This window comes from Stegastes partitus, unplaced genomic scaffold, assembly GCF_000690725.1.
Source record: "Stegastes partitus isolate 25-593 unplaced genomic scaffold, Stegastes_partitus-1.0.2 Scaffold792, whole genome shotgun sequence".
Classification (NCBI taxonomy): domain Eukaryota; kingdom Metazoa; phylum Chordata; class Actinopteri; family Pomacentridae; genus Stegastes; species Stegastes partitus.
The window spans coordinates 295071-322368 of record NW_007578523.1 but is presented as its reverse complement, the minus strand read 5'-3'; the positions used below and the strand labels follow the sequence as shown (position 1 = coordinate 322368).

The following is a 27298-nucleotide window of genomic DNA, read 5'->3' as shown; positions in this document are numbered from 1 at the left end:
CAATCTTCTCGTCCAACTCTTGGCAAAAATGCCAAACTTTTCACTGTAAGAGTCTCCGTAGCCACGCGGTGCATTCAGTGTAAAACAGAAAAAAAAGCATTCCTGACAGGTGGTCATGAAAACACGATCCCATTCCAACTCCGTAAATAGCACCGAGAACAGCAAGTGCTCAAACCAATAACCAGTAATATCAGCTTCACTTCCTATTAGCTGGCGCGCACATAGAAAAAGAAATAAACTGTCAGCTTTTTATTCAACCTGTGGTGAATTTTTTTAGACTCCAGCTGGTACCACATCTCATTACGATGGCATGTCATAGCACGGGAGGAAGTTATGGGATTTGCCACTGACAGCTAATTTACCAGGATGTTATACTGCATCCTGCATTTCCATTCACGCATTTCTCTTTTTGTGCTCTTACCGTGGATTATTCGACCGTATTTACTGTTCCAACGGTTTCCATTTTCCGAGATTTCATGGACCTCACCACCTCCGCCGGTGCAGTGTAGCTGCAGGGAACACGCTCCATTGTATGGAGAACAGCTGGCTCAGGGGATTCTGTTTAGCCATTAGCCTGTGAGGAAAAATGACATCCTTAAGTGAAAAAAAAAAAACAAATCCCCAAAGCTCACTGAATTATTGATCAGTTGGAAATGCCACATAAAGCCTTGTGTGACCACACACACAAAAGGCCGCGGAAGGCAAGGAGCTGCTGGCTGCCATTAACCGGGAGGAAAATGTTTGGTTATGAGCTTAGCCAATTGAAGCTGAATGAAGTCGACAAGTCATTTTTTATTTTTTTTTTTGACTTTCTTAGCGTCTGAGCAAAAAGCTCTCAGACCACAGCTGAGCCCACTCAGTACACATCAGCACCACAGCCAGACCCAACACTTGTCACCCTCGGTTTATTCAACCCAAATATTTAAATGCGCCATCGGTGGACTGATATTGCATTACACAGCAACTGATTTATGTAGCGGGTGTCTGTCAGCGCCATTAGGCAAGAAGCACACACATGCCGTCTGCGCCGCATGTTGTATGTCTTCAGTGAACATTCACACGTTGGTCTCGTCCCCGGTGGATTCTGTGTTGGTCATTTAGCTTTAAATAGTGTCAGCGCCTCGTGGCCGCTGAGCTCGGCTGCATGCAATTTGTTCAGAAATGTAATTCAAGTAGTTGGAGGACTTCCAGCTTCATATATATAATGAGTATTTCGGGAGGAAAGAACTAATGTGACTATCGATGGCTGGTTAACTGTGCTGTGTCTGCATGTAAGGGTGCAAATGCTTAATTAATGGGAAATGAATGTCGGCACGCAGGAAGCTGGAAGAGGATTGTCTGGAGTTCTTGATCAATCTTTGTTTTGGGGCTTATTGATTTAAAGAAATACTGCTTGTGTGTGCAGCCGTGGTTTCTCTTAAAGTTAACAAAGTGGTAGAGAGGGAGGACCGCCATCATCATCATGTATGTTGGTAGAATGCCAGCCTGCTCTGGCTCTGCAGCAACATCTGTGTCTGATTCATATGTGAAGATGAATGAATCCTCCCTGACATCACCCAGACGGTCCTGGAGCAGTGGTTTTGAATGTCTTCATTCCTCATCCTGGCACCTGACTATCAACTCCAAAAATCCGCGGCTACACCTTTAATCATGCACAGTTTTAAACCTTAACACAGTTTAAATTAGCGAGTTATATGAACGCGTACCTCCTGTATGATGGTCATAAATGGGGAAATTAGCTACAGAGACCAAAGCTGTTTATTGCAAGAGGCTGTAACCATGTTTATTTCTGCTGTGAAGTTTGTCATTTTAACATGGAGGTCTATGGGGATTGACTCGCTATTGGAACCAGCCTCTAGTGGACTGTTGAGGAACTGCAGTTTTTGTTAGTTTCATGTTTTTTTTTTTTAGCCTGAAGGTCTAATTTTTTACCTTTTTTCAGCCAAGTCTCACTCCTGACTTGACACGAATGCTTGGTCACGACCCCTTAGTGTCACTTTTTGATGCAATGGGTAGTGTTTTATATAGATAGATAGATAGATAGATAGATAGATAGATAGAACTTTATTGATCCCTTTGGTAGAACCTCAGGGAAATTGTTGAACTTCAGGGAAATTGTTTATTGGAATATTGACGACTTGTCTTCTGTAGAAATCCCTCGGTGTCTGAAATCGACGCTGTGAGATCGCAGCTGGATGTTGTTTCCTATTAATGTCACTGTTGTTCCTTTTCAGGCAGCCAATCATATATTAGATTGGACAGGAGGTTGTTGGAGAAAAAGTTTACGTTCTAGCATGTGATTGTAATCAGTGTGTATTTTAACCAAAATCAGGATCTTTTCCTAGATTTTATTCAAGTAATTTGTAGGGCTTGACCCGAACATTTGAATATCCAAATATCCGGTCGTTGTGGTGGCATCCAGATATCAATTTTGAGATCCCAAACATTCGTCCACCAATATTCGGATATTCGTCATTAATTGGGCCTGAATAAGCCCAGAAGTAGCTGTTTGGACCAGCCCTAGTAATTTGGTGGACCTAACCAAATATCTAATAACTTAAGGCAAAGTCATCACCTGGGTGAAAGCCAGTGTTTGACATAGATTGCCACGACCAGTCCTACTTCCCATGGTGATGACTTTGTTGGTCTTTTTAACACCTTATTTACCATGACGTACTTCCTGTCTGTCGCTAAATGACGGGTACCCAGTGTGTTATGAAGTGATACAGGGTCGAGTTGGGTTTTTACCTCTAGTTTGTTCCGTATTTTCCACATAAACTACAAAATGTTATTAAATAAGAACATTATATGATCATGAGATAATTTCAGTGTCATGAGTCGAACAACATCGCTGATTTATATTCTAGCCTCTATTTTCAGGTGAGATGCAAACACTGATGTAAGGAATATGCAGACAAACATGCAAAATCCGTGTGGACGCGCCTCTATTGTGTGGCAGGGTGTTTGCATTTTTTATTTGTTGTTTTTCTTTTACGCCATGACAGGATTTGTGTCAGTGTAAACCTGACGTAGAACGCTGTGCATTTAGAAGTGATTTTAAATTGCTGATTATACTTTTAGATGTCGTCTGTTGTGCTGCTCCCTTGTGGCCTGGTTCTTATAGTCATTTGGCTGCTACGCACTAAATCACCAAGCGAGCCTGTTTCCCAGAACGTTGCTGCTGCAGTAAGTTTGCATCAGCAGGTATGTTGTTGTAGGAAACATGATGCTGTCCAGATTAGCTCGGAGATGTTTGCTTTTTGTTTTGCACTCTAGAAAGAGCTAAAGTTTATCATGATGGTGGTGATTACTCTGCTTGAATTCATACATTTGCACAAATTCATACACAACCACACACATCTATGTCAAATGGTATCTGCGTTGTGTGTTTGGCTACGGAGATGTTGACACTGATTTTTAACAAATGATGTTGTTCCTACTTTCCTCTCTGCCTCAGTTTGTTTGCGTGGAAGCAGTTACATCGAAATCGAATTACTGATTTGAATTCCCAGCGTTGGGATGTGTGCTCTCGATGACAGCGGCAGCCTGAAGGCGTAAAAACAAGGATCAGCGTTTGCATTTGTTTGCGTATTTTACGTCACAGAACCGGGAGAACGTCCAAAATATCAAGTGTTTCAGTGATGCCATGAAGGAAAAGCACCCTGTTTAACAGACCTGAATGAAACACAGGTGCAAGATTTACTACGTTTCGTCTCCTGGATGAAAATCCGACAGCTGAGGCTTTTCGGAAAACATCTGAAATCACAAAACTAAAGCGAACGCAATAAAATAAAACAGATCTCCAGTGAATTCTCATAATGTCACATTTTTCTCAAGACTGTGAGACATTGTCAAAGCTTTATAGCCATTTTATGGTTATATGCTTTTTTTTTTTAAAAGACTGTAAGTCAGGTGGAGTATTATTTCAACAGGAACATTTCAGAAGCTTCTCCTGAGGAACCCACGGCGCTGAGCTCAGAGCCGGAGTTTATCTTTGGTGTGGTTATTTGAACTCGCTGCCCCTAAACAGCTATGCAAACACTTTACCTGAAACGTATGTTTTCATTTTTGTGGTGTTTTCAAAAACGTCTAAATGCCTCCAGGTGAACTTGGCTGTTTATTTTTTTTGTATTTTTTTAGTGTTGCATAGTGAGCAGGCTCATGTGTCTGCAGAGCCAGGTCCAGATTTGACCTTTTGCTGATTTAGTGTTGACTTTAGGTTAAATAAATATATAAACCGGAGTTGTTACCCACACAGCTCCTTATTTGAAGTTGTTATGAGAGGGATGAGTTGGTTCTTATCGTCCATGGTGAGGTGGGGAAATCTGTGTCTGACATCGTTTAGTCTCTGGGTGTTTTCAGATCCTGTTACATTTCTACTTACCCAGTCCTTCACTTCTGTGGAAACAGCACAACTATGGCTGGAAGCAGACAGAACCAAACATGTCTTCTGTGCATCATGAGTCATAACAGAAAGTTGAATTTCTTTGAATCAACAAGTACAGTAGTTTTCCAACCAAGCGCAGGTGTTAACAGTACAAGAAAAAAAAATGGAGCCCCACATACGATAGATATTTTACTACTTGTGTTTTTAGTTTATCTGTGTCATGCTCTGTTTAAGCACAGCCTGCAGTTCAGCCCAGATCAGCCAAAAACTCCCCAACTTCCTGTCACATGACTGTTGGTCACGACTGAAGCACTAATGGTCTCTCAGTCCTGTCGAGGAGCAAGGAAGTTTTTATTTTATTTTATTTTATTTCTTTTTACAGAATTTGGTTGCTGTGAATGCTTTATTTTTGGCAATTTTTTAAGAATAAAGTGACTTCGATGAAACATCATAATTGTAAGCTTTCGTTTGTTTCCTGTGGAATGACAGACGAGTAGTTCAAGGACTGATGGGAAGTTGAAAATCCAGTTTCTGTTTTCACTGCCTGTCTTCAATAAATTGTGTTATTTTCACCTTTTTTTTCTTTTAAAGATAATGTTTCAAACCTAACAGACCCTGAATCGTGAAATAATAAAACTTTATGCAGTGAAAAACTACTTTAAACTACATTCGCTTTATGTGTGATGAATAATCTGAACGTTGTCCACTTGTTTTGTGTTTTTCTCTCTGAAGGTTCCTCATTAATCGCCACCTCACAGAACCGATCTCGACATCAACATGGGTCGCTGGGATCACTCCTCCGTCCTGTCCCCGGCGCTGAGGCTGGCGGTCGTCGCGGTGATTCTCCTCCTCAAGCTCCAACCCTCGCTGGCCGGCGCCCCCCCTGAGCCGAACTTGGGCGGCTCCGTCATGGCGGTGTCCACCAACAAAACTGAATGCAGCAAGGCTGAGCAGTGTTCAAAGGGGGTGGTTCTACCTGTCTGGGAACCCGTTAACCCGTCGTTCGGTGACAAGGTCGCCCGGGCAACGGTTTACTTCGTGGCTCTGGTCTACATGTTCCTGGGCGTGTCGATCATTGCAGACCGTTTCATGGCATCAATAGAGGTCATCACGTCACAGGAGAAGGAGATCACTATTAAGAAACCCAACGGGGAAACCACCACTACGACCGTCCGGATCTGGAACGAGACCGTCTCCAACCTCACCCTCATGGCTCTGGGCTCCTCGGCTCCTGAGATCCTTCTGTCCGTCATAGAGGTCGTGGGCCACGGGTTTCAGGCCGGCACGCTGGGCCCCTCCACCATCGTGGGCTCGGCGGCGTTCAACATGTTCGTCATCATCGGGCTCTGCGTGTACGTCGTGCCCGACGGCGAGACGAGGAAGGTCAAGCACCTCCGCGTCTTCTTCGTCACGGCCACCTGGAGTATCTTCGCCTACATTTGGCTCTACCTGATCCTGTCGGTGATCTCGCCCGGCGTGGTGCAGGTGTGGGAGGGGCTGCTCACCTTCTTCTTCTTCCCCATCTGCGTGGTGTTCGCCTGGGTGGCCGACCGCCGCCTGCTGTTCTACAAGTACGTGTACAAGCGCTACCGCACCGGCAAGCAGCGCGGCATGATCATCGAGACCGAGGGCGACCGTCCACTGCCTTCCAAGGTATGCTCACTGACATCAACACTAACAGGTTTCTACTTAACAATTAATGCCTCCAAGAACACTAGCATACTTCACTGCTTTTGCCTTCAGGTTTATCACGACTCGTTGTTGCTGTATTTCCTCAAATATAAAGCAAGAGTCAATTAAAAGTCTCTGATAGTGGCTGGTAGTGCATGTGCATAAATACAGGCTGTGCAACAAATGATCTCGTCCCACTGTTATTGCGTATGTTAGGCGTGCAAATGTTGCACAGTTAAAGCCCTTTAATGAAAAGAGGTGCATCAACAAGACTGTAACGTCACCTGTGGGAGCACCAGGGAAGTTCTGGGTTTGCAGAATAGTGACGAATAAAATTTCATTCCTTTTAATTAATCAATAACATCTTAGTGCATCATACATAAATACAAAGTGCATAAGTAGGTAGTTGAAATTACATTTTAGGCACTCAGGCAGTCTGACAGGACTTCATTCTCTCGTGGCTCCGGGCTCCAGGCTGTTCCTCAGTCTGTTATATTAAGAACGTCATTTCATTGTTTTATTCCTGTTCCATTATGTTTAAGGTGCAGTTGTGTTTTATATTCCTTCATTGTGAGATCCCAGCGTTAGCTAAGATCTGTGCTTGCTGTGAAGAGCCAAAGCTGTGATGAGAAACCCAGACTGCATCACTGCTTCCTCTAAAGTCTGAATCGCTGCTTCCTGCAGTGGTAAAGGCCTTAATGGAGTTTAGTTCAAGGAGACAAATGGGAGCAGATTAAAACAAATCTCTGTACTAAAATATGACAAATGCTACTCATTAAATGGAGGGATTTAGAAATAAAGGCCTGCCTCAAGTAAAGGCCTGTTAACTGAGTAAATAGACGCTCCAGTCGCTATCTGTAGCTCTGGCTGCAGAGTCTGTGTTGAGATGTTTATGAATATTCTTTACTGTCTCTGATTGCACCTGAATTCACCAAAAGCTGTTCAGCTGTTGTGTGTGTCATCACTGTAGTCTTTCAACATTAAAACAGAGGCATCACCTTTTCTGTGATGCCGTGTTTAGTTTAGGCAACATGATGCACAAATTCCTGATTTGTTTATTGCACGGCTGCTACAAGTTGTTTCTGCAACCTTGAAAATGTTCCCCGAACTCTAGAAGCTTCATGAAAAAGTGACGTTTTTCACCTGGACATGTGCTGAAAGGAGACACATGCAAAGACAGAGCGGTTTGAAACAAACATCTGGTTCAGCCAAACTAAATTAAAAGAGAAAAGCTAAAAATCCTTCATCACGGTTTATGGATTGTCTCGCCGATCCAACTCTGACCTGCTGTACTTTGGCATCATTTGCATGTAGAGTTTTCCTGTCCAGCGAGTCATTTATTATCATACGTTTGCTCACTTTCTGGTTTTCATCCAAATCAAGTGGTTTAGATAATGAGCCTGACCTTTCCTTGTTTACAGCTTGTTTAAACATCTCACGGCTCATCTTCTGGCCTGTCGTCGCTTTTGGATTTTTGTTCTAGCTCTCTCATTTATTGGCACTTCAGAAGCTAAAATGCTTTTATTTTATATAGAATCCAGCAGTCTTGTTATTCGGGGGCTCGCTTTTGTTGAATCAGTTTAGGGAACAGCCAGCCAGTAAAAATTAATTAGGCTGGCCTTTCTCAAACATACGGTGAAAAGATAAGGTGTAGGCGGAAGTGAGTTCATGGGTAACGTGTATCTGAAACACTTATCTGCATTGCTGGATGGAGTCCTGCCAAGGTAAACCGATGCTGGGAAACATATTATTGCAAACACACGCAGATAACTTTTCAAGTATCGCCGTGTTTTAATTTCCTGTTTTGATTACTATCTGGTGCTTTGTGCGGAGATGCAGTGCATCCCACTCATCTTAATTAAATTTTCAGCATCGTGGTGCAGCGGACGTCTACTCACCGCTCATTCGGTGCATTCAGAGCGTCTCGGCGTCCAAATTTGAAAATTGCTTATGTTATTACGAGCTTGTAGTTCTTTGATGATGTTATTAAGAATCGGCGCTCCATTAGTACGTTAGGAGCACTTTCAACTTTGAGCGAAAAGAAATCGTTGAATTAAACCCACCACAGCTCCTGAGGGAAGAGCTTAATAATTGAGAAGTTTTAAATTGCCGTCTTGTTTAAAGAGCTAAAAGACATTTCATCAATAAAATCATTCTCAGAGGAAAATCTGACGGCAGTGAACAACAAAACAACCTCTCTGCTCAGGCCGCCGCGAAGCTAAAGTGACATTCAAACGCTGATGACTAACACGTCGTCGACTCGTCCATTAAAACCCGTCACGTGTGCCGTTAACATTTATATTTGGAGATTTGTCAACAAAAATCTGTCACCTCGTCTTCACCTGAGTTGACTTGAACACTCTAAACCGCTAAATCACACAACAGCCGAGGGATGCAGGATTATTGGAAAACCTATTATTCTGAACGGTGTTGAACTCAGTTTTTTTCATGATTATTTACTGATTTTAGGGGCAAAATGTTTTTATTGCACTTTCACATTTAAATAAATAGCGCATTGTTTTTTTTACTTCCATGTTGAGCTACATTTCTGCTAATGCATGAAAGTCAGAAGTAGACCTAAAATGAGGTTCTGTACCCGAATTCACCACATCTCCTAATAAAACTGTACTCAAGACGCCTCCCTGGTTAAATATCTGTTTATCCGTAGACGCTACAATTTACCAGTGTTCCATAAACGCCTCATGTGCAGGGTAAGGTAGACTCTAATTAGGTTGGTGCCACATCGTGCACAGAGAAGCCTCTAGTCTCCACTCAGGTACTGCAGCACATCCAACTCAGACAGACTGAAAATTACTTTAAAAAGATTGAAATAAGGCACTTTGTAGTCAGATTTACCCAAATAGAAACCAAGTGGTTTTATCTCCACGGCCTGTTTTCTATGAGTTTTTCATACACAGAGGAAGCAAATAAAAATATGATTTATGTTAATTCAATTGTGGAAAGCCAAAATGGCGATTGTGATTAATGTGAGATTAGTTGTGAAGCCCAACCACAGACAAAACTTATTATTTTATGAAGAAGTGTCCCCATTACGAAGGTTCAGTTTTAAAACACCATCAGTAAGAAAAGCTGCTGTTGAATTCTATAATAAAACCAGGCATGTGCATGTGTAACATAAGGTAGTATCCATAGAAACTGTGCATTTGTGTCTCTGATTGCAAGTTGTTTGAAGTTTTTCCTGATTTGTGCACAAACCAGAAGAGAACTTTAAGATTCAAAAGGCTCAGATCACTAATTCCATGTTCTCCCGATCCGTTTCAAGGTGGACATCGAGATGGACGGAAAGATGCTGAACTCTCATGGCGTTGACTTCCTGGACGGTCCGCTGGGTTTGGATCTGGATGAGAAAGACCTGGATGAGGAGGAGACCCGCAGAGACATGGCCAAGATCCTGAAGGAGCTCAAACAGAAACACCCTGACAAGGAGGTTGGTAACAAAGTCAGAGTGATTTATCGTCGCTGCCGCCCCTGTCGGGGTTGTTTTTCCCTCCGTGTTGTTTCTTGTGCAGGAAATGAAATGACAAAATAATCAGCAGCAGATGATGCACCTTCCATTTGCTTTCATTATCACGGTGATTATGGTGATGAATGCAGCTCTGGTCTCATCACAGCCTCGGATTAATTTGATAAAGGTAAATCTAAGGAAAGAAAATTACGAAGGGAAACCGAGCACCGATTAGAACAATGTGTAAATAGAAAAATAAACACACATAATACAATTGTGATATTGCTGGGCATGGAAAAAAAACTACAGGAATCAGTTTTTGTGTCACTGCTGCAGTCTTCTTGTTAACATGGAGAGTCTCATCAGGTCGACCCGTGAGGTAAAAAACATTGATCATGTCATTACAATGCAGCGTTCTACTGGGAGATCTTAGGTCCTGGATGTTGCTTCGACATGCACCACCCACCTAAACATCGCTGCAGACCAAGCACAAGACAATACGCCCCAACAACTGCTCAGAAATTCCTTCTAATCTCATCAAACATCTTCATTATGAACGATCCCGATCCCCCCACAAACCTATACCTAACGGGTCCCGGTGCCAGACATCCAGGGGCTCCCATGTCCACTCACCAATGGGTCACAGATGTTTTGGCAGCATGTGAGGAACTTACAAAACATCAGACACATGGTTTTAATACTGTGGCTGTTCTGTGTGCGCTGGATCTAGCAAAGTAATAACATGATATAGGCTTCTACACTTTTCACCAACATCTCTAAATGGATGAACAATGAGGCTCATTAATCAGTTGGGTTCTTACCTCACGCCTCGAAATCAAGTGACATCATCTGCATCTCGTCGGAGCTGCATCCTCAGAAACCGGTTCCCCTTTCCCAACTACATCTTCATTTTCTATGCAACCTCTGGGAGTTTATACCTGCCAGCCAGAAATTCTTTTTAACTGTTGTCTGCTGAAAGAACAATATAGTCTTTTTTTGTCCCTCTGTCTACTGTCTCCATGCATCCAGCGTTCTTTAAAAAGAACAAAAAACATGCTTCATTTGTTTGCTTACGTGCAACGGTTTTATGTAACACAGTTTATCAAGATGCCTAGATGTTTCTCCAAGTGGGAAAAAAAAAGCAGTCCAGCCTTAGAAATGGTTTTATTTGCAGCACATCGCCATGTTAGTTACCGCTGATTACCATAACAGCCTATTTACCAGAGGCATGGTTCCAACATCTGACAGAAACATACATGTAAATGAGAACATCCACGATGAATGCATGAAAGCAGCATCCAGACCGACTGCGATATCACGTTCTCCCTCCTCCGTCCCTCCGCTGCTAATTACAGACATGAAATACTAGTTTTATAAAGTCGGCAACAAATTAAATTTAGCATCAGAAATGTATGTGAAGTGGACTGTTGCTAAATACAGGCGTTCCTATACGGCGGGTGCACAAGTGAATTTCACGCTCGGGTGGAGGAGAATACAGACAACCACACTTTTAGAAGCACTTTCGGTAAAGAATAAATCTCACCTTTGCGCCGCTTGTCAAAGCTTGTTTTGTGGAAAGGCGAAGAAGATGCTGCACTCGAAAACAAACTGGAGCAACCCACATAAAAATGAGATTCATGTTTTTTTTTTTAAGTGTTTTTTAAGCAGCGTTTTGTCGAAGAGAAAAGAATGAGTGGATGGTGTGGCATGCAGAGGACATCTGGCTTGCTGCAGACTGTACTCGCCATATGATGGCAGTTTGACTCATTGTACGATCACCGTTTTCTGTTTCTAATGTCGGATTCATCCATGTGACACACCACCAGATCTTATTTATCCAGACATGAAATTTTGTAATCCAACCGCAGAAACCAAGTGGACTAATTGACAAAGATAACATCAGTCTGAGAGTCAGGGGTTTTTGGTCCATTTTGGGTGGAACGACATTTTCAAACTGCCGCTTTTCGTAGTCGTGCTAGAAGACATGTTCTTACACTGTCTGTGCCGTTCTATATTTTCTCCGACCAGGTGGAACAACTCATTGAGCTTGCCAACTACCAAGTCCTGAGCCAGCAGCAGAAGAGCCGCGCTTTCTATCGATGCCAAGCCACCCGGCTGATGACAGGTGCTGGCAACATCCTGAAGAAGCACGCCGCCGATCAGGCACGGAAGGCCGTCAGCATGCACGAGGTCCGCTCTGACGCTGGTGACAACGACCCCATCTCTAAGATCTTTTTCGAGCCGGGTTCCTACCAGTGCCTGGAGAACTGCGGCACCGTGGCGGTGAACGTGGTGCGGCGCGGCGGCGACGTGGGCAAGACGATTTCCGTGGAGTACCGGACGGAAGACGGCACAGCCAACGCCGGCTCGGACTACGAGTTCACGGAGGGCGTGGTGGTGTTCAAGCCCGGCGAGACGATGAAGGAGATCCGCGTGGGGATCATCGACGACGACATCTTTGAGGAGGACGAAAACTTCCTGATTCACCTTTCCAGCGTCAAGGTGCTGGCGTCAGAAGGCGAGGAGCCCGAGGAAGGCGAGTCGGCCAATCACGTGGACTCGGTGGCCTGTCTCGGCTTACCGGCCACAGCGACCGTGACCATCTTCGACGACGACCACGCCGGTATCTTTACGTTTGAGGAGCCTGTATGCCACGTCAGCGAGAGCGTCGGCACCATGGAGGTGAAGGTGCTGAGAACGTCGGGGGCTCGCGGCGTGGTCATGCTGCCGTACAAGACGATGGAGGGAACGGCGCGAGGCGGCGGCGAGGACTTCGAAGACATTCACGGCGTCCTGGAATTTCAAAACGACGAGATCTTGTGAGTAGCTTTGCATATCATTATCATTATCTTCTTGGTTGTTTTTCACGCTCTGTGCCGGTGTAATGTTGCAAATGTTGCTGCTGCTGCTGATGATGTGAGAAAGCGAGGGTGCGATGTGGTGGTCACGATGAGCGGCGAGGCGGACTGCTATCCGGGCGAAATCAACAATCCCCCGCCCCTTTATGCTTTTTTATCTTGTCTCTATTTTCTACTTTGACTCATTCATTCTCTTCTTTTATCTTCATCAGTCTCTTCGTTCCTCTTTGCTGCTGTTTTCGTCCACTGTGGGCTTTATTGATTTCTACACCCTGTATTGCTGTACACTCAGCACATGCGGGTTTTTGCTTTTGAGCTCCAGAATCCAAGGCGTTGGGAAACTGGGCTATTTGCTGGATGGTCGATGGTTTGAATTTCAAGCAGCGCAGGGAAATTGAGTGAGCAGCATTGAAGTTTCTTTTGGTACGACACGTAACGGAAAACGAGGAGGAGCCGGTTTGCTGGAAACGGCACAAGAACTCAACAAACAGCAGGGAAATGCTAAGAGGGAACATCCATCCAGTCGGCTTAATTTGGAGACACAAAAGGTTTCGTCAAAAACAATCCTGTTGCCCTTTTAGGTGGCTTTGTACTGTGTGAGAACATCTCAGAGCAACCACTCACGCAGCCGGCTAGAGGCCTTTTTGTTGTCTTTCTCGGGTGAAAAGGGCTTGAGAGACCATTTAAGGGTCCCTGCTGTGAAACGATGCAGCCCATAGTTCAGGGCTCTCCTTAGCCAAACGCTGATTATCTGATGGTGATTCATGGTGAGGTCTGTGATTGCTCCTTGACCACATTTCAGGAGGCCTTTTCCCACTGTGGCGCCCACAGTGAGCTGCTGTGCTTCTCGTTCTGACCCAGTGTGGGAATTAGCTCCAGCTATCAGCCAAATGTTTGCAGAGCGTTGGCCGCTGTGGTTTGGGGAGTAAACATAATTTCAAAGTGCTCTTTTGTTCTTTTATATCTTGCATTGTGAAAACTACTGCATATTATGATAACAAACTGGATTAAATTTAACAGGCTTATGACACACGGACCCAAACATTGACTTGGATTTTGAAGAATCTCTTGGACGTTTGAGTTTTACATGAATTTATCTGTTGATTTGAATCTTTTGTGTCATTGCAAAAAGCTGAAACACTTCCAACTCGCTCACGTTGTTGTTGTGACGTCCTCCCCAAAGAGAGAAACGTGTTTTTTGCAAAGAAATCGGAGCTCTTGGTTCTGTGCAAAATGACTGTTTTCTCTAAAACACTCAATAAAGTGGGCTCCTGGTTGCTGCTCACCCACTTCTTTTTTTTCTTTTTCACACACATGTACACTCATGGCAGGGTGGGCGTGTTCGCAGTGTCACCGCAAATTACTGTTTGCAGGGAAAGAAGTCTTTACGTGGTGGCCTGTAGGTCTGTAGCTTCAGCCCGAATACAATAAACCTAATTGGCTGTCATTTGAAGGGTTGTGTTGCCTTACGGGCGCCGTGAGCAGGCTCGGATTAATTAATCATTACAGACCGTTGGCCGTATGGTTATCTGTTAAAGATTAGCTCAACCAGGACCGACCCGCCGACCCTCCCACTGGACCTGTCGCACCATGGCAACTTTAATGATGTCCAAAAAAAAATATGGAGCTAATTAGACTGACTTCACATTTATTTCAGGCCAAGTATAAGTTAGACTAAGTTAGACTTTCTTACTTTTTTGCTTATTTTTTTGTCCTCGTCTTTTTAGTGGGTTGGTGCGTCTCTGCCTTCTCAGAGAGCTTTACCCACATTAGAAACTTCTCCCGTTGCAACGACAATCGAGATTTAGAATTTGATACGGTACCACAGAAGTGAACTATACTTGACTGGGTTGAGCTATGCAATAGGGAGGAGATGTCGAGCTTTGTGTGCTTTTCCTCGCTGGCAGGCCACAGTTGTTCTCCTTGGAAACCAAAAGTTTTGCTCGCAGTGCTTGTTTGGAAATGTTCAGTTTGTTTGCGAGACGGAAGATGGGTTGTAATGACATGAAACTAAGTGTGCTGTCGTGACGAATGAGCGGGAGGGATGCTGTCTTAGTAACAGTAGTCTGAAACTCTCTCTTGTGTGTCTCGGCCTCGGCTGTTTTTGGTCAGATTCGAAGCAGATGTCTGCGGGGCGGCTGGCTCTTCCAGCCTGTGGCAGACTGCATAGTTTCCATAGCTTGTAGCTCTTACAGCCAGGACTAAGTGGGTTTTAATAACACTTTGTCCAAATCAAATGATGGACTGTCCTTCCGGCTATCATGGTTACTGTGTGTGTGTGTGTCTGTGTGTGTGGGTGTGTTTCTTTGGGAAAAGTCCCGCCGGCTGGCTGTACAAAGCGCCTGAAGTAAAACACATCTCAACCAAAACTATATGTAGTCACCAGTCAACCACTTAACCACTAACTGGCCCAACAAATCATCTGTGGTATTTTTTTTTTTAATGAATATTTCAGAATGGGAGCTGTTTCATAAATAATACCCTCATGCACGGTATGGAGGCGTAACGGCAGCACGGAGATCCAAACTCATGACGTCGCGTCAGGGCCGGACTCTTCTGTAGCTCAATGCAAACTCTCTTTCAGCATCTGTTGCCTTAAGAACATCTATAAATTCAACAATGAATACTTTGTGAGCTTTAAAAAACAACTACAGCTACCGTTTAAAATAAATAAGGATAAACAAGATCCATAAAAATGCAGAAAACGCCACCCTCGAAATGAATTACTCAGTTTTCTCTGTGGAGTAAAAACTTCTGCTGTTCAATCCTTCCTGTCTTTGCCAAACCACAACCCCTCTGACAAGCTTACAGACTAAATATCTACAACTTATGGGAAGTGGTGTTTATTACAAGCTGCGAAAACGAACATCATATTAGATTTTTTTCCTCTAGAAACATGTGAAACAAGTTCTGTGACATTCTGATGGGAAATATTTAGTTTCGAGTTCATATTTTTAGCTTCTAGCGTAGCTACAAATGTCAGTTTTGGGATTTTGAATGAAGTTTTCTTTCTTCTGTGATGGATGTTTCATACATTTTTACTCGCCACTCTCTTGCACAGCCTGCAGTTCAGCTGAAAAGTCCCAGAATTTTTCTTACATGACTGTTGGTTGCAGCTGAGTCCCGAATAACTCAACATTTCTGCTGCATAGTGCAGAATTTTGTGTTTTTTATAGAATCTGTTTAGTGCAAACAATTAATTTTTAGGTGCTGTTTCTAGATGAGTAGTTCAAGGACTGTCAGAAAGTTAAAAACCTGATCATTCCTTCTATTTTTACAGTTAATGGTTTTGATTAATTGTTGGATTTTTGGTGATTTCTTTTAAAGAAAACCTGCCGTTGGGGAGGTTTTGCGGTTCAGAGGGTTAAAATAACAAACTTGTCTCTGAGCTTCGGAGGCTCACAGTGGGAACACATGAGGAAAATTCTGGCCTGTGCTTTGTCTTCGGGATAAAGTTTCACACCTTTAATGTGATGCGAGTTAAAAATAGCTGCTGTGGAAATGCAGGCCAGTCAGAAAGCCGGTTGTGCTGCTGCGAGCTCAGTGAACGAGCGGAGGACGGATATACACGGCGAAGAACACGGACCGAACAAACATGCCGTAGCATTTATAGCCTGAATGGTTCTGCCACGCTCGTCCCATGTTTTTAGAAAGCCTGCATTCCCATAGACAGTGAACGAGCCGCCAGGGCCCTGATGTGTCCCTCTAGGGGAAAAAAAAAAACGTTTTTTTTTGCTGCAGAAAAAAAAGGAATTACAAAATAGCTGATCTAAATAGGATTGCCTCCAGGCTAACTCTACCCTCATTCTGTTTTTCCTGATAGAAGAGAGAGAGAGAGAGAAGGAGGGTACCGCGAGAGAGATTAACGAGTGTGAATGGAGGCGGCGATGGGAGGAGGGAGAAAAGTTTTAGTCCTCTTTAAAGTTTTGTACATTTTTCCTTACTTACTTACGATCCCTGCAGCTTCACACTTCTGCCCTCTTACATCTCACTTTCTGGCCTTTGTGCAATTTGTCTCCCAAACAGTTTGTGAGCGCTCTCGCGGTGTGTTGTCTGAACGACGGGGTGTGTGTTTGTGACGGGGTGTGTGTGTTGCAGGAGAAACACTCAAATTATCTCAGGAAGTTGCACAGAACTCAGTCCTGCTCGCCCGTGCGGTTGTCCTCTGCCGTCCGCCTGGTACAGATGTGAGGCCTATTAAACAACTGCCTCTCATATCAATCTTAGCACCGCTGATATCACAGCCGCTACTGTTCCTGTGATTGCGGCCACTTAAACTGTGACTTCATTACCATTTTTATGACTTTATAGCTACTATTGCTTCTGCCACAGCTTACGCCGCTAAAACCGCATCTGCTGCTGGATCAACGTTGGCACAATTAATGCTTCCTTGAGTGTATTTTTCAGTCCAGACCCATTATTTTTCTCCCACGTTACGCCGTTGCACCTGTAACAGCCGAAACGAGGACAACTCCGCCGGAAACAGGTGGTGTTGTTTCACCCACCTGCCACCTACTGCAGCTCTGTTCAAAATAAAGTTTTAAAACTGAGTGTTAAGCTAAATAACTTTTTCTTCTTCCTCTACGAACCAGTATCATCATCATCGTCGCACCTGTCATATGATGATGAGCAGTTTTATTCAGAGCACCTTCCAGCACCCTAAGTGGCCCTATTTTTATTATGGATGGTCCTGATGGAATTAGCAGACCACTTAATACAAAATAGGCCAGCAATTCGACTTCTTTTTTTCTTCTCTGTAGCGGTTGCATTGAAACAGTATTTTTAGACAGCGGAGAGGACAGACAGGTTGAGTACTTTCGGTGTCGTGTTATCTGGTGAAAATGTAGAAAAGTGCAACGAAACCCAGACTGTTTGGTTCGTTTGTCGTCGATGACGCCTTCTGGGCGAACGTGCCCTCGTTTCACACGCAGACACATTAAGGTCAAGCAGTTGAGAAAACAGAGCGTGCAGGTGGATGCACACAAACATACACAAAAAAAACTGCATCAACCGTGCGTTTGTTGTCCCGGAGCCGGGTTCTGACATGTACTCAGTCACTTTTTGACCCCGCGAGGTAGCAAATACACACAAAGAAAAGACACAAACAGATTTCCAATTATGCAATTTCCATAAACAGGCAGCCAGTGGAGCACCGTGATACAGTCGGAAATCAAATTAGGCTCCCTCCTACACACACAACAAGCAGACTGCGACTTCACACTCCAATAGGCAGCACAGATTGGCCTTGTGAGATGCATGCACAGCATAGACGCTATAGGAATGTGGGATGTGTGTACGGGGCATATGTGCCGTCGTTTATTTGCTGCAATCGAGTGCGCTTGTGTTCCTTTTTAAAATATAATCAGATTTGCAGGATTTGTTTTGGAGTCTGATTTATTGGTTGACCGCTTCTCTAAAAATGGGATTTTTGTTGGCATTCAAGGTTCATTTCAGGTTTTTATTCTAAAGATTCCCAGAAGAGTCACAGTTGAGTTTGTGGGTGAACTGGCTGAGTTGTTGGAGAAATTGTTTAAAATCCAATTTTAGTGAGTCCTGCTTGACCGACAAACCCATCGAACTGTCTGAGAGATCGCGACTTTTCTCACGTTTTCTAATGGGAATGTTGTAGTTTCTGGTATTTCTATGTTATTGCTGCTGTCCCTCATCATGCTTCTTATATACCTTTGCTTATTTCCATATCCATGTTATTATCAGCCCAATAAATGGACATTATAATTGGATCCATGTGGTCTACCTTCTTGTTTACTCAGTAAGCTGTTATTGGCCCATTTATTGGTCACAAAACCACAATTTTGTTCTTACAAAGAGGAGCTAAAGTCCACATTTGGAGGTTTGGAGGTTAATAATTTGACTCAGGAGACTCTTGTTGGACTGTATTTATAGTTTTATTAAGTCTTTGATTCATTAAGTTGCCTCTAGTCGCCTCCGTTCAGTCAGAAGTGAGGAAACCACGTGGATAAGAGGTGAAACATCTTCCTTCTTATGATTGGTTTAGAAACCAAAAACTACTTTTTAGTTTAGAACACAGCTCAACACTGCATGTTACAGAGTTAAACATGAGTTTACGGACCGACCAGCAGTTACTTCAGGTTGGGTTCTGCCCAAAACAGCTCATTCAACCTCGGAGGGCAAAGTGTTTACGGCTGTCGACGACACTCGGAGGCTTTGACGTGCTAATGGCTTCGCTGTGGGATAATGGTGTGCAATTTCAGCCTGTCTTCGTGGATTCAAACCTGCTGTGAAAAGCGACAGAAATTCAAACCCCATCACGCCTCCGCTCTGCCGGCCAATCACGGCGAGAGGTGGGCGTGGAAGTCGGACCGTCAGTCGTCAACGTCGCCTCACTAATTCTGAAATCACGGAGCTGTGAATGGAGGGAGCTTCAGTCTCAGGCAGAGTGAGCTCAACACACCACTGAGAGGTTCGGTTAGCGACGGCATAATTACAATTGACTTTCCTAAAGACCAATCGCACGAGACCCAACTTCTGCAGATTATAATCAAGTTGTCTCAATTTGTCATTTGTGTGACGATATGGGTCCAACTTTGAATTTGGACAGTAGAGCATCTGTCAACCTATTTGGACTACAGTTAGAAAACTCTAGCATGTAAGAGTTCTTTGTGCCGAGTTTGTTTTGCTTACATGCATTACAGCAATCACTTCAGCCAACACACACGGATGTATTTACGTCCACACATGCACGGGGATCCTCCTCCACGCCCTCGTATCGGTGAGGCATTAGGTGGTAATGAGGCTTGATGAGGTTTGTAGGTCACATGCATGCACCCGTTCACGCTCCATCCTTCTGTGACAGCACAATCATTAGCAAATAAGAAAAAAAACAAACGCTGAATTAATTAGCAGAGGAAGATAACAAGTGTAGTGGGAGAGGTTTTTTTCTTCCCCCCCTCCGTTACAAAGGACGGTTGATTAAAACTTCGTCTCTCCCCGTGTGGTGTCTTTAATTTGCATTCGTGATCGTACGTTCTTCAGCGGACGACGAAGCATCAGAAGATTTTTTTTCTTCCCCGTCTTTAAACACAATCGACTCGGGCTTGTGCTTTTTACGAGGTGTGGAGGTTACAGAGCTCATTGTTAAAACACCTCTGGAGGAGACTCACACCTGTTGCTGTGTGTTTGTGGGATTTGACTGAAACAAATCAGCTCTCATTGCGATGATTGAGTCACTCTTGAGAAAGGTTGGGATGCTCACGCGAGTCGGGCTGAAACGATTGAAGGTGTCCGCGTGAAGAAGTGCAAGAAAGTACAGTAAACAGCCTCGAAGCTGACATCATATCTTGGCTTTTTTTTTCTCTAACTCCCGCTTTCCACAGAAGTCAGCTTTTATCTCGGGCAGCCTGCCACGATTCCTCTCATGACGGAAAGTGCAATCGATGTTTGAAAATCCCCCCGTGTCAGGATCGCTATGCAAACCCAGAAGCAGTCACTGGATAGTTTGCCAACCTGTTGATCAGACGAGAGAAAAGAATTTAAGTTTCATTTTAAAGAGCTGCGCTGGTTGGCGTTTGCCATTTTCAGCTGTGATTGTTCCGACAATTAGCCTCTTCGCTCTTCTTTCTGAATACCAGAAAACCGAGGGAGAGGAGAAAGAGAAAGAAGAGAAGAGAAGAGAAGGGAGGGCAGGTCAGCAGCTTGACAAATGAGCCCTAACCAGCTGCCTCCACAAAACACTATCGCCTTGGCAACTGCTGGCATGGAGCGAGAAAGAGAGGGAAGGGATGCAGAGAGAGGGAGCGATGAAAGAGCGAGGAAGATGAGAAGAGAGGGTGGTCTGGGGGTGAAGAGATAGTCAGGAGGAAATGGAGGGAGAGAGCAGATGGGAAGCTATGTTGGTTTTTTTTCATTATTTATTCTTATTGCTGCCAGATGTGCCTCCCGATTCTGTTAATTGCTTGTATTTACGGATTTTGATCCGACAAGAGGGCACGAGTCGCTTTTGCAGCCGCGAAACGCCGGCGAGCGAAGACTCGACGCGCAGCTCATGAATCTGACGAGTCTTTGCTCGAGGGTACCAGATTTGATGCAGTTCCAGCTTTAATAAAAGATGCTGGTAGTTCTGAAGAGGGAAAAAAATAAATAAATCAAAGGAAAAGACTTCACAGGACCGCTGTGGACTGTACAGTCTATAGCCGTGTTTCCATATTATTGTCATGCCAATTTGAATTAAAAGAGAGGGAGTGAGGCTTGTTTCTATTAATTGCTTTTGAGGGAATAAACCAGGACTCATCAGAACACGCTGGTGTTGGTTAACGTGGCCGCAATAAGAAGCAAAAACTGAATACTGGACGTCTTTGAGGAAATGTTTGCAGTGAAGAAGTTGGTGTCTCGTGTCAGCTGATGTTGTGAGGATCATGGATTAGTTATGAGCTGTTGGGACGTGGAGGTGGTGATGCATCCCATCAGTCAGAGCCGAGGATAAACAAGTCCAGGTGCATTCGACTGGAGCTCTGAGGATGATCGTGACCTGGATGACTGAGAGAGTCCACGCAGACCTGCTCCCGACTCGCTCGTCGTCGTTCTGGCTGAGACAGCAGCAGCAGACCTCAGTGACTGATTGTGTTCACAAGTTTGCCCTTTGGCCCATTCAGCTGTATAAAGAATGGAAGTCCCGTTAAACAGCCACACCCGTTTCCCAGCGATGGCTCGGCTTACAATTCCTGTGAACAGATTGGGAATTCAAAGCGCTGGAACCAGTACGGGCTGTCGAACCTGCTGCAGGTTTTTTTGACTTTTCATCGCCGACTTTGTTGCCGGGAGGAAGGTGGGGATGCCGAAGCGCCGGGCGGCGGGTATAAACCCCTGACAAACAGCTGACAGGGCTGTGTTTGCTCACACAAACACACACCGTTAGTCACTGCTGGGTTTTTTTGCAGTCAAATGATTTGGGTGAATTATTCCCTGAGACGTAAGTGGGCTCACGCTGCGAGGAGCAAACAAGACCAGACGCTGGGATTATCTGCCTCCAACACAGTGTCAAATCTGAGGAATTTGTGTTATTTTCTTCCTGGACAAACTTATCCGTCTTTTGTTGTGAAGTAATAAATCAGCTCGTGTCTTTTCTTTGTGCGCCGTAACTCTAGATCCTGGACTGGGAGTGATTTAATGACGCTGCAGACAGATTTAAACCTGCGGTATCTCCATGTCTTTAGCGTATCTATACGAAAGAGGCACTTCGACGAGAGCGCTGGTTTGTGCTCTGGTCTGTCTGCTCTAAGTAGTTTTAATGGATGACTATGAGCAGCCTAATGCCGTTATGCTGATGTTAATTTTTTGGCCTGTGATATTGGAACTGAATCTCACCGGGTTATTTATCCTCCACGTTAGTCACGGAGGCACCGCAGAGGCAGGAAGGCTGCCAAGTGTCTGTATATGAAGCTGGCAGGTCAATTGAAACAGATGATTATTGTTTATGGCCTGTATCACTTCAGCTGCATGTGTTGAACACTGCATTAGGCCGCTGCTACCTGAAACCCGATAGCTGGTCCCTCAAGACTCGGGGCTGAGTTTATTTAAAGCTCGGGCCCCAGGTCATCTTCAGGTTTGGTTATTTCGGGGCTCTGTTCTCCACGTATGTCATATGCATCCCTGAGTGTCACGTTTCAAATAAGACACACGAGGGCTGAGAGACGTGTTGAACGGATTCGATCGAGTAGAATTTTTTGCGTTTTCAAAATCAACACCAGCGCTTCCTCTGCGAACGCTCAAGTGCCAGTCAGTTTTCTGCAGTTATGACACCAACGTAAACTGTTACCATTTGCTCGGAGACGTTTGGACGGCCGAGTTTTACCGTTTAACAACAAACCTGAGCGATGGCAGGCGCAGCCGCCAGAGAAACAAAGTCGTCCTACCTCGGTGACACACAAATAGTTTGGTTCTGCAAGGTGTGATGTGGACCAGACCACCGTGCTGTGAAAAAAAAAGACTACAACAATCCTTGTTTCAACACCTGAAGCAAAAACAGTAGTGGGATGGGAGCCGATGAGGATTCTGATGCAAGCTCCCGGTCCAATTCCAAAAGCACAGCGGAAAGGCAGCAAACTTTAGCTGCCTCTATGTTTCATAAAGTGATGCTAGTGACTCCCTAACAAGTGCTGCTGGCGTATATAGCATATAGTTATAATATACATCGAGTGGATTTAAAACAATGTTCCGTTTTGGGTTCATGTAGCCAGAAAAAAGTACATTAAAATTATAATTTGTCTTTTACGTCTGTCATTGTTTTCGGCTGTGTTGCCCAATGACATGCAATGGCTGCTAGAAAATTAAACTGCAGGAAGTGTGTTCGACATGCAAACTAACGATCTGTAATTGATGCAAGTAAAGGAGCTTCCATGGACAATATAGAAAAGAACAGTACAGCTTGTCTGCAGAAGTGGCTTAAACCTGCGTTCTTTCTACCAGCCAGCAGGGGGCGACTCCTCTGATTACAAACAGAAGTCTGATTGTATAGAAGTCTATCGTCTTATCCCTTCGTTTGTTGCCTCGGTAAGCATTTTTATAATGAGTTTACGGTCTCAATTGCTAGTTTTGGGACTTCTTGAACACCAGATCTCTGTAAGCCCAGGATTCTGCACACTGGAGCTCGTACAGATTAGCTTCTAGTGTTAATTTGGTCAATTATGGTCCCGCTTATGATCAAATGGATGATAAAACAGGGTACGTGTCAGGACTACGGCATCACCGGGTGTCGTGTCCTCGAGTGTCCTTGTTGGGCTCGGTTCCAAAAGACCAAGATGGCAACTCGAGGCTTCAGAGCAGTCAGTCACGCACGGACCAGCGGGTGACATCATGGTTGCTATCTTTATATACAGTCTATGGGAGCTTCTTGAAATTATTCAAGGAAGGCTTCTTCATTGGAAGAAGAGTCTCGCTCACACCTGTTCTGGATTGTGTTATAGCTCGGTCCATGTTTCTGTTCGATCAAGACAAATGATGTGTTATTGCAAGAGGTTACTGAGTCATGAGAAAGTCTTTGTGTGTGTGTAGCGAGCGCCTATCTTTCTCTTTACTGAAGGATTAAGTCAAATCAGGTCCGGTTTCGCTCTCAGTTGAAGCAGTGGGTTTGGTTGGTGCAGTTTGGAAAAAAGACTGGGTTCAGGAGTCAACGTGTGTTTTACTACATTTGTGGGGTCTGAAAAGCTAAAAGCCCACCTTACTTGGGGGGTCTGACAGCTTTGTGGGGGCTGACGAACTTTAAATTGCTGTTTAAGGGTTAAGACTTGGGAATGCATTATGTCGAAGACAGATCCTCACAAGAACAGGAACACAATGAGGTGTATGTGTGTGCAGTGGGTGAAGACAACATTTTTCTGTGTCTGTGTGAGTTCATGCATGTTTTTAATTTGCCCATTAACACCTGCTCTGCATGCAGAACACACCGCCTTGCTTTTTTTTTCTTACTTACTTCCCCCCTTTTCTCCCCTCAGCATGCTGTTGTATTAGTGCAGTGTTGCTGCGGGTAACCGCTGCAATGGCTGCTGCAGTATGCGGTCAAACGCTGCCAGTTGTAGTAAAAGCTCGTACTATTTCACGCTCCGATGGGCCTCTCTCTTTCTATCTCTAGCTTTTTTTGTCTGCTGTTTATTGTGCTGCATGGAGAGAGAGGAGAGGAGAGGGCAAGAAATCAATAGATGTAAAGAAAAAGTTGACTAATAAAAGGCAGAAACAAACGGAGGGAGAAAAAGTGGAAGGAGAGCTAACAAGAGACTGTGCACTGAGCGAGAAACAGACAAACACGCTTCAACCGAACCGCAGAGCCGCAACATATTGTTCGTATTTTCTCAGATCAAACCTCAGTCTCTTTACACAACTCCGCTTCCTCCGTCTCAACCGCATCCTGGCTCGCTCAGTTCCCTCTATCCCTTAATTCATAACCTCATATCCCGTATTACATCCATTCATCTTCGGCCTCCGTATAAACATTTATAAACCATTGTCAGAAATGCATTAATAAAAAATGGGCCAATGATGACGACAGGCGCCTTTTTCCTCGAGAGAATCGTCTCATCTGAGCCCCAAACAATACAGAGGCATTTTTCTTCCATATTTTCACTCATTTTCTGCTACAATATAAAGTTCTGAAGCTCTTTGGAAACAGCACAACAATGGATAGAAGTAGAGACGACATTAAAACAATATTTATTCCACAAATAGGAATGTAATGATCATGTTCAACAGGTGTTGCATACATGGAGCTGTACTCTGCTGATGACTGCATACAGTAAATAGTTCACTACTTTATATACTTTCATTATTTAGATATATTTAGTTTACAATTTGGTTCCAGTCTTGTCTCCTCTCTGCTCTGTGAGAACACAACCTGCAGTTCAATCCAGTCCAACAGAAACGTCCTTGAGTTTTGTAGCATGACTGTTTGGTACTTTTTTTAAAAATGAGACGTAGAATAGAAGAATTTTGATTAAAATATCTGAATTTTAAGCTTAGATTTGATGTTTTTTTTCAGATGAAAGAGCATGTCAGAGATGAGAAGTTTGCCGAGTATTGGAAAGTTGAAGATTCACCGATTTGATGCGTAAATTCTTGTATATATTTGTTATTTTATTGTTATTATTGTTCATTTTATTTTTAATTTTCCTCTTTCTTTTATTCTTCTTGCTCATTCTTTGGGCGACACCAACAGCCGAAACCAAATTCCATGTGTGTTGTGTTCGTACTTGGCCATTAAAGCTGATTTAATTTTGTTTTTTGAGTTTCTGGCTCTGATAAATGCCAATTTTCTGAACAGCAACCTTTCAGTTAATGGTTTAACAGCAACAAGTGGGTTCTGTTTGTTGTTCTATCCAACATCTTGGTCCTGAATTAAATACTGCATCTCCACAGCTGTTGGGTTGATTACAACACATTTTTGTGCAGACGTTCATCGTCCCCTGAGGGTGAATTGTAATGATGCATTTGATCCTTTAAGTTTCTGGTGTCATCGTGAGTGATTTTAGGTAAAACGTCGTGGATTTCCATGACAATCTGTACAAGCATTCATGGTTCCCAGAAGATTAATCGTGATCCGTGTCCCTCCTTCACCTCACTCCATCACTCCCCATCATCGTGATGAAGAGAAATGTGAACTCACAGCGAGATCCAGCAGCACTAATAACTCTCCTGCAGTATAATCACACATGAAAGCTGATGGATTGGAGCTCTGCTCCGTCTGCTTCTTCATACTCCTCTTGTCTTTGTCTTTGAATATTTTCATGTCATCCAGGTGACGGAGTGTCCAGAAACACTTCTCGGAGCATTTCTCTTCTCCTCTCGCCTCCCACCTCATGCACCCTGTGCGACCATTTTCTGTTTACAGCATGTGAACATAGCCGGCATAGTTTTGGTCAGTTAGCAACCAGGGGAGTTTTTCCAAAAAAGGATTAGAGTGTTTGTCCACGTTGGACTAATGCTGGTGCCGATGATGTAAGGGGTCTAGGGTCTGGGTGGGTCACTGTGTGTGTCACTTGAAAGCACTTATAGAAAGTAGGTAGAAACATATACAAGAATTGAAACCCACGGGAGGATTGCATCAACACATTCAAAGTGTGTACACAACCACCTCAATAATAGATGCAGTGTGGAGGCATGTGGAGACTCTGGACGCCTGATATTCAGTTGATTCCAACATGTGATGCCAGAGCGTGAAATATACAAACCCGCCGTGATAAAATGTGTCGCCAGTGGCCTCGAGTTTTAAAGGAGTGGCTTTGTCTGTGGATCATTTGCCATGTCAAACCCTCGGACGAGCTGGGAAAATGTGGGCGGGCGTGTTTGTCAGCAGCTATCGGTGAGGTGACCTTTTTTTGTAATTAATCTCCCATATGGGCTCTCCAGCGTCCAGCAGCAGTCGTTCTGGGCGGCTCCACGCGTGAATTTGTAAATCTGGGGAAAAGGAAAGCACGTCCGGCTTGTCCTTGAGCACAAGAAGTTGGAAATTTTTTAAAATATGACACTAAAAAAAAATCCAGCCTTTTCCTCTTCATTGCTCAAATGGCACCAAACCATGTCTGATATTTCATTCAGCCTCCTGAAGGAATATTCTGTTAATGAGAGCAGCAGAGAAACACACGGCAGCGCTAATGAGCGACAGACACAAAAATAATAATTCTGCCCACTCAAACTTAATAGACAAAACCGTATATGAAGCCATTAGCATCGCAGACTGTGCAGCTTTTCGCTTTATTTTTCTAATGAATGATTCAGTTTAACCTCATATTATGCAGCTAATCATTTAAATTTCTAGCACTTATCCAGATGGTTTCTCACTGTTCTGTCCTACTTGAGAATCTGTGTATTGACTTTGCTGCTTTAAATTAGCTTTAATTTATGCTACCGGCTAATGAATCTGCTTATATGGCGTTGGAAGTGTCGTGAATGATTTCCATTCTCACCATTAACTCGCTGAACTCCAAGACGTTTCTGGGTATTTTCTGGCTTCAGTGATGCAATAAGAAGTCCTCTGTGTAACCAGCATAACTGTGGTTGGAAGTGGAAGTCATACATCACAAATGAGAAAAAAGGAAAATTGATTGTTTGTGTAAAATAGAATACAAATATGCAGCCAACATGTTGGACAGTTTTCCCACAGAGGATGCCAATAGTGGGGAAAAAGAGGTGACTCGACATACTATAGATGTTTTACTAACATTTTTAAATTGTTATTGTCAGCCCAGTTCTGACTAAAAAAGTCCCCGAGGTTTGGCCATGTGATGACTGGTCGTAGCTGACTCACTGATGGTGTTTCATTTGCACCAAGGCATGAAGATTATTGGTGTTTTTACAGAATCGGATTGGAGTGATTTGATGAAATATTGTGATTTTAACTCAGGATTTGTTTTGTCTTCTAAATATGAAACAGAAAGTGACACATGACACATT

At 43.8% G+C, this 27298-nt stretch overlaps 1 protein-coding gene across 1 annotated transcript in view; it reads left to right on the top strand.

The window, feature by feature from the left end:
• LOC103364905 (sodium/calcium exchanger 1) overlaps positions 1-27298 on the top strand; it is a 182457-nt gene that overhangs the window by 7472 nt on the left and 147687 nt on the right. Inside the window, exons 2-4 of the mRNA XM_008292196.1 lie at positions 5120-6040; positions 9342-9506; positions 11553-12343. Coding sequence (XP_008290418.1) covers positions 5165-6040; positions 9342-9506; positions 11553-12343 — 1832 coding nt within the window. The 5' untranslated portion in view covers positions 5120-5164. The remainder of the gene's footprint in view (positions 1-5119; positions 6041-9341; positions 9507-11552; positions 12344-27298) is intronic.